At 35.0% G+C, this 12,667-nt stretch overlaps 1 protein-coding gene across 4 annotated transcripts in view; it reads right to left on the reverse strand.

Annotated features, from left to right (window-relative positions):
• The window catches only part of LOC125076121 (homeobox protein araucan-like), a 120,612-nt gene that overhangs the window by 26,859 nt on the left and 81,086 nt on the right, over positions 1 to 12,667 (reverse strand). For all 4 annotated transcript variants that reach the window (XM_047688092.1, XM_047688094.1, XM_047688093.1 and 1 more), the window contains exon 2: positions 10,168 to 10,536. In XM_047688092.1, coding sequence (XP_047544048.1) covers positions 10,168 to 10,536 — 369 coding nt within the window. The remainder of the gene's footprint in view (positions 1 to 10,167; positions 10,537 to 12,667) is intronic.

Consider the following 12,667-nt stretch of genomic DNA (forward strand, 5'->3'; position numbering starts at 1 on the left):
TATGGTGTCATAATATTATAAGGGTCTATAAATTTTGACTATTCAATGCGTTTTCGAATTCTGCGCTGAATGTGTATTACTGTCAGAGTGATTTTGATGTTTCGTTTTTACAGCAACGGTATGTTTTGTTCGCTTAACACGGAATAGAATATAATACGTTAACATTGAACGTAATGTAGAAATAAATGTTTTGATTTCGCTAATTACGATGCAAAATATGTTTTAGCGCGTAATGTTTTATGGAATAAATTAAAAACTTGAATAGATTAAAATTAAATATATAATTGCGATTTTTTTTTTGTTTTGTTTACCGTAAAAGTCTCCTAGATGAGCAGTAGTTTACTTTCCATTCAAGATCTTTTGATTCTTATCAGACCAATTCACGATAATAATTTCACAGATACAAAAATATTTATAATTGACGATCTCCTCCTGACTGATTTCGACAACGGTAGCTAATCTTAGTGACTGTACTACTGCACGACACATTTTATAGAGTTTAGTATGTGCACTAACACGGGTGCACTTTTTTCTTCTATTATACGACGAGACACCAAATACCACTCGCGTGGTAAGACACAGAACCAACTGCTCTACGTACTAAGCAAGAGGTAAAATCATATACCAAGAACTGAATCAAAAAAGCAGTCGTAAAATAATAATATTGTATCCGACAAGAAAACTTTAATTATCATTTTCTTTTTAAAAATACATTTATAAAATTAAATTTACTACATAAATGACTGTTCAAAGGTAATTAAGTTACCATTGCAATTACGGAAATGAAAAAGAAATACATGTAATTATAAATTTAATTACAGTCGAGAGATACGTTAGAAAGTGTTTCATTATAACAAAGAGCGTCTTATTTTGATTACCCGAATAATTAACATGTAAGTAATATGATTATGAGTTATACGATAAAATTTCGAATAGGTTAACTTATTAATCGCTTCGAAGAACATTTGTGTTGAAATTATAGAAGTACTTTTTGGTTCTGATTAATTGTAATATTTTTAATTTCTCGAATAAGTTTTTACACTGTCAACGCGACGCAGACTCCTCGCGCCTCTAATTACGTTTGCTCACTCACTTACTGTGGCAATTGATTAATGACACACAAGTCAAACTTTCAACATTTAAATTTAAGAATATATCAATTACAACACGTAGTTTTCACTGCTACAAAAAACGCTTAGAACCTATTCCACCGTGCTACTCCAAGGGCACGTGCACATGTGGCCGTAGCACATGAGAAGTGATTGTTTTTGTCTAAGATGATAAAGTCAGTCACGCCTTTTGATGAACTTGAAAATTAGTAGGTTTCCTATACAAAACGTCAGCGGAAATAGATACATAAATTACTACATATGAATAGATTTTTATTATTTACTGAGATAGAAATAATACACTAGCAGTGTTATGTGAACTAGGTCCGTGCAATACGACAAAATGAATCGTTATAAATGACTGATTATTTTCAAACATTGATACTAATTAATAAAAGCTTTCATGTTTAAAATCACATATATCTTTGTTAACGCGCTTCAATCAGTTCATTATTTAAACATTAGACTATAAACGTATAAACATAACATTTGTATGCCAATAAAGCACAAGAGAAGTTAAACATATTTGGCACTGTGCTCTGTAATGAGGTACGAATGAGAGCCGCGCGTCGTCGATAGTTTTGATTGAAAAATTAAATTACGCGTGTAATTTTTTATTATTTATTTGTCGTATGTCGGTTCATTGCCTAGGGTTGGGTCATTTACAGACGAAACATTCATTTAAATTTATGTGACCCACCGTTGAAGGGAGGCATTTGACATAATTTATGGGCATGTTTTATTCATAATGCACAAAGGAATCCTAAAACAAACTTAAATGAAATGACGCGGTTACGAGCTATCTCAAGTTCGATCGACGAGTCGTTTTTTATCCTAATGCTCGGCGACCGCTCGCGGACGAAAATTACGCCTGGATCGGGTTTTTTTCAACTTCCGGCCGAGATAACGGTCTGTGAGCACCTTTTGGCTGTTGTCCGCGCTAATGCCGCGTTCGATATAATTACTATGCTTTGCTTTTAAAAACAACGTCTTTATCCCCGTTTTAATTTCGGCGGTTTCAATTAGCGCACATTAGTCGACTTCCGATCGGTCGCATCCTACGCGATTACGATTAATGCGCGTCTCCTTGCGGAACGCTCGCAATATCCTCGATTCCGGCGGAGGGTCGTTACGAATTTCCTGCGAAGCGCTGCGTCCGCAAATCTACGACATAACATGCCGACTGTGGTCAACATTTCGGTGCGAAGTGTGTCCAAACAATAGTAAATGCATTTAGCTCGACCATCGTTTGATTTATGGTGAAACCGTGTAGGTAATTTATAAGAGTGGCGCGGAGAGGGCGCGCTCCACCGTCCGGCGTCCACCGCGGGACGTCGGGACGTCGGGAAATCGGGGAAAAGCCGGAGATTTATTAGCGGCAGAACCGCAGGAGTCGGCTGACCGCGCGACCGCTTTGTTTGCCCAGTCATTAAAGTCGGCAAGTAAACGTTTAGTGCGAAGATGAGTATATTTGCGAAGCAATTAACGCGTCCGAGGTGAGACGAGGGTAGCGGGGCGGTCATTGTTTGTAGACGATTACGCCGAACTCGCCCGAGGCGTTGCGAACTGACAGATTTTATTTGTGGAACCATGTATTTCGGTCTCGGATAACGTCGAAGCGCTTATGTGTCGGCCGGTAGATAACGATTCAGAAGTGTACGTCGGTATATCTGTATGTAAACACACGGCGTGTCAATCACGGCGGAGCGGTCCCTTACAACATTTTATCAGTTGTCATATAATCTAACGCATTTATGTCAAATTGTCGATGTATCTGCGATAAGCCCACCCACGTTTCACCGGCCCTATTGCATCATATCGAAGCAATGGCGGCCGATGTTATATTTATATTATATATACCAGCACTCAACAGATTATTATTACAAAAATAACATATGTTCTTTGAAACATTTATCTCAGCCGCGCTCGTAGCTGCACTGTACATGGAAGTTGAGGATATTTTGTGCAAGTGTTAAGGGCAAGTTTGTATCGTAACGCGTAGTGTGTACTACACTCGATTTGAAATTAAATCCATCAGTAAAAAGTCTAAAGCGAAAAAAAAATAAAGACACGGTCGACAGTTTTTTTTTCGTATCTACGTTATCTTAAACCTGTTTTTCGTATTTGCGTCAAACTACGAATTAGTACAAAGTTTATCGTCAAATTTAAATATTTATTTCTCAATACAATATTCGGGTCGGCAACTACATAGCGTGTCTGAGACAGACTTAAATAAACTTAATTATAATTATAACGTTGGCAGAGGTAAATATATCATGTTCGAAATCTCGGTAGTTGAAATGGCAAAGAATGAATATATATATGTATATAGCAGACATATATAAGAAAGAGATAAGACTAAATATTATAATCATACATACGATGGTATTGTGTGTTTGATTTTTTTTTTGTCGAAATTCGATCGTTATTTATGCTATAGTGGGTACTTCTCCCTACCTAATATATATAAGTATTATTTACTTAGAATATAAACTGTCAAATCGAAACTCGCTTTTAAATAAATAAGTTCTTCATTCAATTTGACATTTTATCGGTGACAAATAAATTTACTCAAAGTTACAGGGATCAAATAAGGTGTTGATTGGGTAGTTTAGTTTATAACGTATTAGTTATAAATAACAAGATTATTTTTATTTTTTTATAACAAATTGGTACTAGTGGAATTTAAGCGGCACAAAAAGTATATAATAATTAAACTAATTGAACCATAACTAAACAAATACACGTTTATAAAGCTATATATTTACGTTTATATACATATAATTGATATTCGTCATATAACCTATTACGAAAAATATTTAATCAAATAATATATACCTACATATATTATTATTAGTAACATGCGTGTGATTTGTCTCCAATTATCATTAAAAATACATACCTACGCCTAGTTGTGTGTAAATAAAAAAAAAAAGCCAACGTGATTTTTCGTTCTATAATTTAAACATTTTCTTAACGAAGGTATTTTTTATTATTACGAAGGTATTTATGTAAGTTGCAATACAACATATTCAAACAATAGACGTAAATTCAACCGAAAATAAAACAAAATAAAACACTTTTAATTTTAGCGCGTTTATTTCAGGAAACCCGCCTTTATGTCCTCCTGCCGTCCCATTCGGGCTAATTAGTGTTGAAATAAAATAAACTCAGCCATTACTCAGAAGGCAAGGTCGCGAGCCCTAATTAATTGGAGAGGCTCATAGATGCCACGTACAGATATTTTGTGTAATAGACCGGAGCTGAGCGGTTACCCTGCTTAGTTTCCAATTATATTTTATTTGTACCGTTTTGTTATAAATATTAGACTAGAAAATAATACTAGTTTTAAGCCCCGATTACCTGTTCTTTCTGTCATTCTGTCCTGTATTTATATAAACACTTAAAAATACGTAATATTACTGTAGAATTCATTAAATATCCACTTATAATCGACCAAATTTCCAAGCGATTATTATCGGCGTGTGTGATTATAGATATATTGTTTTTCAATTATGAAACGATTTTTTTTTTTAATTTATATGTAATTTACGAAATAATGTCAACAACTTATCGCTATTATTACATACTAATTTATTAAAAAAATAGTTTGTCAGTTCGTTTCCTATGCTCGTTCGTTTGAATAACTATTTTTAAGCGAAAACTAACTTTCGAACTCATAAAATATAATGTACTTAATAATACGAATATTTATACATAATAGGTGGTAGGGCTATATGCAAGTCCAGATATGTATGTACCACCCACGCATAAATTATTCTATCACACAGAAATGTTAAATTGTTTGGTTTTGTATACTGGGTGATTCAATGTAATTACAATCACAAGACATCTTTGTTTCCGTGGTTGCGCTATATCCGTGAAACCTCTAAAGTCTCTTGCAGTTCCAGTCGGACTATTCCGATTAAAATTAAAAAAATATATTCTTCAATTGTACTTATAACGTAATTAAGACCCTCGATTGTTAAATATAAACATTATTTATACATTTGCACCATCTAGATACTATGTACAATAAATTACTTTAATTACAATAATTACTTTATTGCTCTTAAGGATTAATTAATCTTGATACTCGATCCCGATGTCTCGCACAGATGTTTATGTGGCTATAGGCAGAAATCGCTATTTTATTCGGAACGATCTCGCCGGCTTTTCTTAAGTGGTGGATATTGATACTTATTTAATATCGTCGGGATATTTTGAGCATACAGTTTTTTTTACTCGTGTTGGCATAGATTCGCTTTAAATATTAGTAATGATGATGTTGTTTGCTTGACTGACTTCCGCCTTATTGGTCGATCTCAACGGTTACTAATTAACTGATGAGAGATATTGTACCACAATAGTGTGTACAAGTACAGATTCACTGTGTATATTATGATTAATAAGAAAATACACGATTGAAGGGAATTAAGGCATTGAAGAAACGTCTTTGCGTGCTTTTAAAGGCACAAGCTTAAGCAGTGCCATCTTCCAAATCAAGGTAGAACTGAATTTCTTATAAGTAAAATTAAATTAATTTGATCTAATCTCGGATTTGAACCCAGAACTTGAAACCAACCATCGACTAGACGAAAATTCAACTATCTATCTTGTAATGAAATCTATGTGTAAATATATAAAATTAAAAAAAAAAAATCACTGTCGAATTCGTTTCTCAGTTGTAAATAATAATATTTAAAATTAAATTACATTTAATAATAGTTTTAAATTTAGACGTACAGATAACTTAAACGGTAAAATAAGTATCTCTTGACCAGATATTTTGTGTCAAGTTCAACTAGATATACGTAAACAAATGCCGATTTCGAGAAGAATTATAAAATAAATATTATGAAACAGCTAAATTATCTACAGATAATTAATTTCGCATTTATAATAATGAAAAGTACCCGTCAAACTATCAACAAATAGACGGAGATATTGTTAAACATACAAATATACATTCAGACGAACTCATATTGAAATTCAATAATTAGACCAGGTTTTGTGATTAATGAAGAAAGAGTCAGCCCACCCACCGGGAGGAGACAGCTTAATAAGGCTCTAATTAACACCTAAAGGCTATTTCCAATTCTGATTCGCTTCACTTTTATAATACCATCTCGTTCTTACACCGCTCTCGCGTATCTTCCATCTTACTCTTACACCCCTTAATTGAATTTCTCGTTGTTCCTAAACTTCTTGACTTAAGATTAGTGACATATTTGGATTGGCGTTTTGTCCTTTTTACAGTCGGCCGGGGACAGTCTTTTTTTTTGTTATCAAACGTTTAATTTGGACGCGATAATGAAATGAACTGATACTTTCGAACAAAGCACTGAGTTTAGACTCGAATGAATGATTTAAGTTTGTTACTTTCACTCTTAAATTTCTTTGGAACTTAAAGTAAATATTAAAAAAAAAAATATACAAATAGTTTGTATGTTCATAAGACCTGGCGGCAATATGAAACTAATTACAATAGTAAGTATACTACAAGAGTTAGTATACTTTTACTTGGTGGTAGGGATTTGGGAAAGCTCGTATGGATAGTTACCGTAAGTTTAGGGGGCCCTGGGTAAACACTACTTAGGGGCCCATCTAAGACATATCTGAACGTTGACTTGAATTAAATTAATTGAATGAGTTTGATTAATTGCAGGACTCGCAGGGCTGCAAACGCTACGATCTGTTTAATTTAATAAAATTATGGATTCTTTTGCATTATCGTCTATTTTTGACTTTGACTTGACTTAGCAGGAGTCCCCTTGAATCCACGGGGCCCTGGGTTGAAGCCCAAAAAGCCATATGGTAGATCCGGCCCTGCACAGTATTGCTCTTAAGTGACGGTAATTATTCCTTACTGAACCAATGTCTATCAGTGGTGACCACTTATCATCAGGCAGCCTATTCGTTTGTTTGACAACATATATTAAATAAACAGATTTCTAATACCAGCACCAAATTTATATCTCAATTATGTGCCTCATGTTAAATTCAGTTGGCAAACCAATGTTGGCTCATCAACGACTGTAGAGCAATCTGTAAGAAGGATCTAGAAACTCAAAGCAGAACACGAGCGTGAAATATCCGAATATCACATACGATATTGGACTATAATAATATTAAAAAAAAAGAAATGATAATTCCAAAAGCAAAAGGAACAGCGATCGCGTATCACCTTAAGTCGATATTTCACGAGTGAGATAACTTACAGAATAACACTTCTGAAGTTAATAAGCTCGTATATATGATGCCCAATCATATTTATGACTATTCTCTTATTTGTATATCTCACGGGACTATTATTTGTCTCCATTATAACTATTCCTAACTAATGCTATAATTTAAAACCATTCGAATTTTTGATGAGCTAACATTAATAATTTCTTCTTATTTCAAAATCAGTTGATCTACTTATGTTAAATTAAATCACATAAAACAATTCGTCTAGTGGCTAGCATGTTCTGCGAAATGGCCTGAGGTAGCGACTTTAAATCGCAGGACAACTCAATAAATATTGAGGCTATCTGTCTATTGACGTCATAAAGGTAATGCTATTGGTCTTGCACCTGATCTGTCTTCGTTCATATTAAATTGTCGTCCCAGTGGACTACGGGAATACGGTGCATCTGTGTTTACGTATTCGTACACGAAAACTAATATATCTTGTACATAGATGAGATTCGCCATCAAATCAGTCGGGATTATCAATGCGATAGATTGCAAGTAAGTTTAGCTGTTTTAAATTTTATTCATAACAAATTAAACGCCGTCGGAAGCCGATTAACGTCAATAGTTCAATCGGACGAAATCCAATCGGAATTTATATTTGACATAGGTATTTAAAGCGTTCATTAAACTTTGTTATTATCACAAACATGTGATACTAATGATTAACCTTAATTAGGTAGATTAATTTGACGTAATTGGCTTGTGGTTTCAACGTTTCAAAGGGTTGTAGAGTTCAAATGGAAACCAATTCATTTATTCAATGTCGATAAAAGTAATTACAAGACGTCGGTTAAACACTTAAAAAATCAAAAATAATTTTAAAAAGGAAAATTATACGATGAAATTAAAATATTCCGTTTTACCTTTCTATATATTGTTACATAAATGTTTGTGTTTTAAAAGGTCCTTAAAGTTCCAAGTATTAAATACCTAAGTAATATAAACTTTTAGACGCGTTCTCCGTTTGAAGGCACTGTCTTGAAATTGCTTTTATAAAGTGCGGCTTTCCGTCGGCCAATGAGAGTAGGACTTCACTCGATTGGCAATTTCTTTATTTGACTTTGATCTCAACTGTTTGTTTTTCCGCTTTTTATTACCTAGACTACTTTTATGAACGTCGTATATCGCGATATTCGAGAAAATGCACTCTATACGAACTAAATGTATTTTAGAAACTTACTTGTTGAAACGGTTTCTTTCAAAATTGCTTAAAAATCTTTAAGAAATAATTGATACAACGTAATATCTTTATTAAGCCGTGCACGCTAATTTCACAGCTAATGAATCACAATGTTGAAAGCAGCAAAAAAACGACACCGTTTTATTGATTATAAAAAGCGGACAATAGACAAAAGATGGCGCTGCGTATTGTTACCGACTCCGGGACGATAGACGGCGCCACCGGAGTCGCTCGTGTACTAAAATGGCAGTTGAATATTTTTACCGGCAATGGTTGTCGGTCGTCGTCATTGGAAATTCAATCTTACGTTTATACAAATAGATCTCGTTTCGTCTAAACCACGCTGAAGACTTACGAAGTCAGCCTCGGTATATTTGTGGCGAAGCGTCGGCATTGTTCGCTAAATTGTCGCTTGCACGGAACCGGCCGGGCTTGTCGTGAGTTAGGTATGAGCGCACCGCACACAATGACAGTATACATACATTTAAACACCTGTTATTAAACCTGAACAGGGTCACAGAGCGTAGGTACTCACATACCTCGTTAAATACAATGACAGATAGAGATCTCACTGCCGGCGATTTGGGATGCATCCACAATTACCTACCACGAGTTATCATACGATATTATAATTACCAAGTTGAATAAACTCATATTTTAATCATAATTTCACGGGCTTATTATCTGCGGCGCGATCTAGAGATTAATCCAAAGTAGCTAAAATTCAAGCATCGAAATAATTCTCTCCATCGCGTTCCAACACTTCGAGATTAAGCCGAGAACTTCCTCTTAACACTTGACAAAAACCGGATCATCTTTTCGTCTGATAGGATTTTCTGGGCTTAGCGGATTTCACATGTGCTCCGTGTCGTAAGTTGAAATCACATAAAAACGAATAACACCGAATCGCTCTACAATAGTCTTTCAATTGCACTTTTTATTATTGAGAAAAGGACCTAAGTCGGGGATTACGTTTTTAGACTACGCCCCTTATAGGGATTAAGGATCCTGCGGCCGACAACCGCTCATTTGTCCCCTTTTCCAGTAGACGACGTGCCAAACCGACACTCTTCGAGAACCGCAAGAGTAATGTTATGACGCTAACGAAAAAGAACTTTGGCACTTCCGAAAAAATTAAGCATCAGGCTCATTTCGAAAAACACAGACGTCCAACGTCGGTCGGAAAGAATGTAATTGGTATAATAATGGCGGTCGCTTTTCGAATTTATTTTCAAGTTTAAATATTAATGTTTCGTGACAGGGCGGTGGCGGGGCCTGCGAGGTGTCGGTGGTTTTCTGGCCCAGCGCCCACGGACCGGTTGGACGCTCGCACGCTACGCCAGAACTAAACAAGTATCGCAGAGAGCGATAAACCTTGCTTCGTATATGGCCAAACGGCAAACGACCTATTCGTACCAATTTGCAGGCCCTGTTTGTTCTACTTTTGGCAACAGAACCGAACATTATCTTGGATTAGACAGTGGCAAGCTGGCGCTACAAATATATGGTATGATCTTCCGAGCGAATGTGTTTTCCGACATTCATTTTCTGTTCAACTTGCTATTAAATTTGATAGCAGCGATTTACGAAATCTATACGAAGTCAAATATTATGTGAATAACTGAAAGGTAGACTCACCAATGGTGAATAGAACGCTGAGCTGTCGACGCCGATACTGGGGTAAGGGTTCTGATCCGTTGAAGGATATGGGGCCCCGTAAACACCAACCGCTGCACTCGATAGTCTTGGATACGAGGTCAATGCTAGCCTGGCTCCATCATATTGACAGGAGCAGACCGTCTGTCCCGATACTGGGTCGGTGATGATAGGCCTTGGCGTGTCGCAGCAGGATGCGGCAGGGGTACTGGCATGGCTTCCCGCGCCTGGGGATAGGGCTCCTCCGACTACCCCAGAGCCACCAGGCGATAGGGGCGGCGCGGAGCTTGAGCCTCCATCAGGCGAAGTTGCCGCTCCGCCGTTACCCGCCCCGCTGCTGCCCACCAGCAACTAAAAAAAATACAAAAATATTTGCTTACAAACAACCTTTTACGATCAAATATTTAATGTTATATATCATTTATTTCAGAGGTTTTTAAAGAAGGGTAGGGGATTATTAATATTAATTAATTTATATTCACAAGAATATATTATTGGCTTTTTTAAAGTACTTTAATGAAATGTAACGAATTAAGAACTAGAATGTCAATTTTTAGAATTATTTTATCTTAAAATATTGAAAATCTAACACAAACAAAAAGAGTTCTCAACATCCATAACATTATTTTTATTTTTTTAAATATATTCAAAATACGTCCATTAAAAAATCAATTAGCGATATTATTTTCAAGAAAAGTGTCGAGCAGACATCATCATCGTGGTCAACGCGGACATAACAGTAATTTTTGTCAACATACATCGTTTGAAGTGAGCTAGGAAGTCGATGTGAAAAAAACTTTTATTCACATTCAAAACGTATCGTTAACTTTGAGAAACCATTAAACACCTTATAAAAGTAAATAATAGCGGTTGTAAAGCACAATATTCATTTCGTCGACTTCATCGGCCGTTTGAATCTATAACGTATTCATAAAAGTTTGGGAAGCGCCGGCCTTACATTGAATTTATTTGACAAATTTATCACCGAACGTTCCATTTCAAAGATCAGAGTTTAATTGGTCGCTCATATTTATTTTGACTGTTGTCACAATGCACGAGTACGCATCGAATTATTACGTTTTTTATTATTTAAATTTCATGTATTATGCGTTATGCGTTTTTGGAATTTAAACATCACTATACAAGTATTTTACTAGTTTGTATAACTGATGAGGAGACTTGACTATTGTGGCGCACACCTCATTAACACGTAACAATTTTATGTATTAAACAAAGTTTATTACACCGGCTAAGCAATAATTTTACAATTAACCTAATTCTTTGACAATATTGTATTATGTTATTTAATTATACGCCATGAATAAAAGCGTTAAATAAACGAAAGGTGGCCACTAAAACGCCCTCGGTAGTAAATATTAAATCCCCCGAATATAAAATATTTAAAAGTGAAAACGCGGTAAGTATAATAAAAGCGGACTGTTTGAATCGATTATACATTCATAGCTAGTATTTAATAGATAAGTAACAAAAACCATGCCAAACTACTTGCAGGTTTCGCGGCACGCAACACCTGCCTAGACGTCACCTACATAGACAAAATTCTACATTCAAATCTCGTTCTAATAACGACGTAATAGAGTCGTATTTTCTGTAAACGAATTAGGTATGAGAGGTGTGTATAGTAAGTCTATCAGTTTCACTCTGTGTATGGGTGCGTGTAATCCTATTAATCGAATGGTTTTTTTTTTTTTATAACTTAATTCAAATGCTTTAACCCTTCGATGCCCATTTCGAACTTTCTATTTCTATTGTATTATCCTAGGTCTGAATCTAGGTGGCCTATAATATGAATCATGTTTGATAACGAAGCATTACTTAAAAACTACACGTATTAAGATGTTGTTTTCAAAATAATTACCTATTTTTACAACAGTGATATTGTAATTAAATGATTATGTATGATTTCCAAGAAAAAAAATAAATATAGCGATAGCTTCATCAATAAAACAAATCTTGTTTAAGAAACATAACAATAAATAATAATTTTATCCAACGTGATATATAAATAAAATATCAAACGGAACGACCAACCATAAAGTTTGTAGTTCAAGAGTACTCGGTTATCACTCCCTAATAATTTAATCTCTACGGTGAAAATTTCTAAATTCGGTCAGAATAATTCTTTAGTTTATTTAAGTTGACAGCTAACACGACAAAACAAGACCGCTTTCACGTATTATTCTTAAATGCAAATTAATACAATTTCTAGGGCGTGTTAGATAATATCGGAGGTGTCCAATCTAAAGACTTAATATTTTTAAAACAAGTTTCCCGATCACTATCGCATCGCCTTTCGATTACTTAATAATATAATGCAGTTAAAACTGTAATGGACAAAAAAAACAACACAGGAAATTATATGAATTCATAATTAAAACCAGACTTTATCTATTGATCGCGATCGGATTCATAGGGGTTCGGCAAACGATATTTCTTTGACCACAATGTGATGAACAATAAT

Source organism: Vanessa atalanta, chromosome Z, assembly GCF_905147765.1.
Source record: "Vanessa atalanta chromosome Z, ilVanAtal1.2, whole genome shotgun sequence".
In the NCBI taxonomy this organism is placed as follows: Eukaryota; Metazoa; Arthropoda; class Insecta; order Lepidoptera; family Nymphalidae; genus Vanessa; species Vanessa atalanta.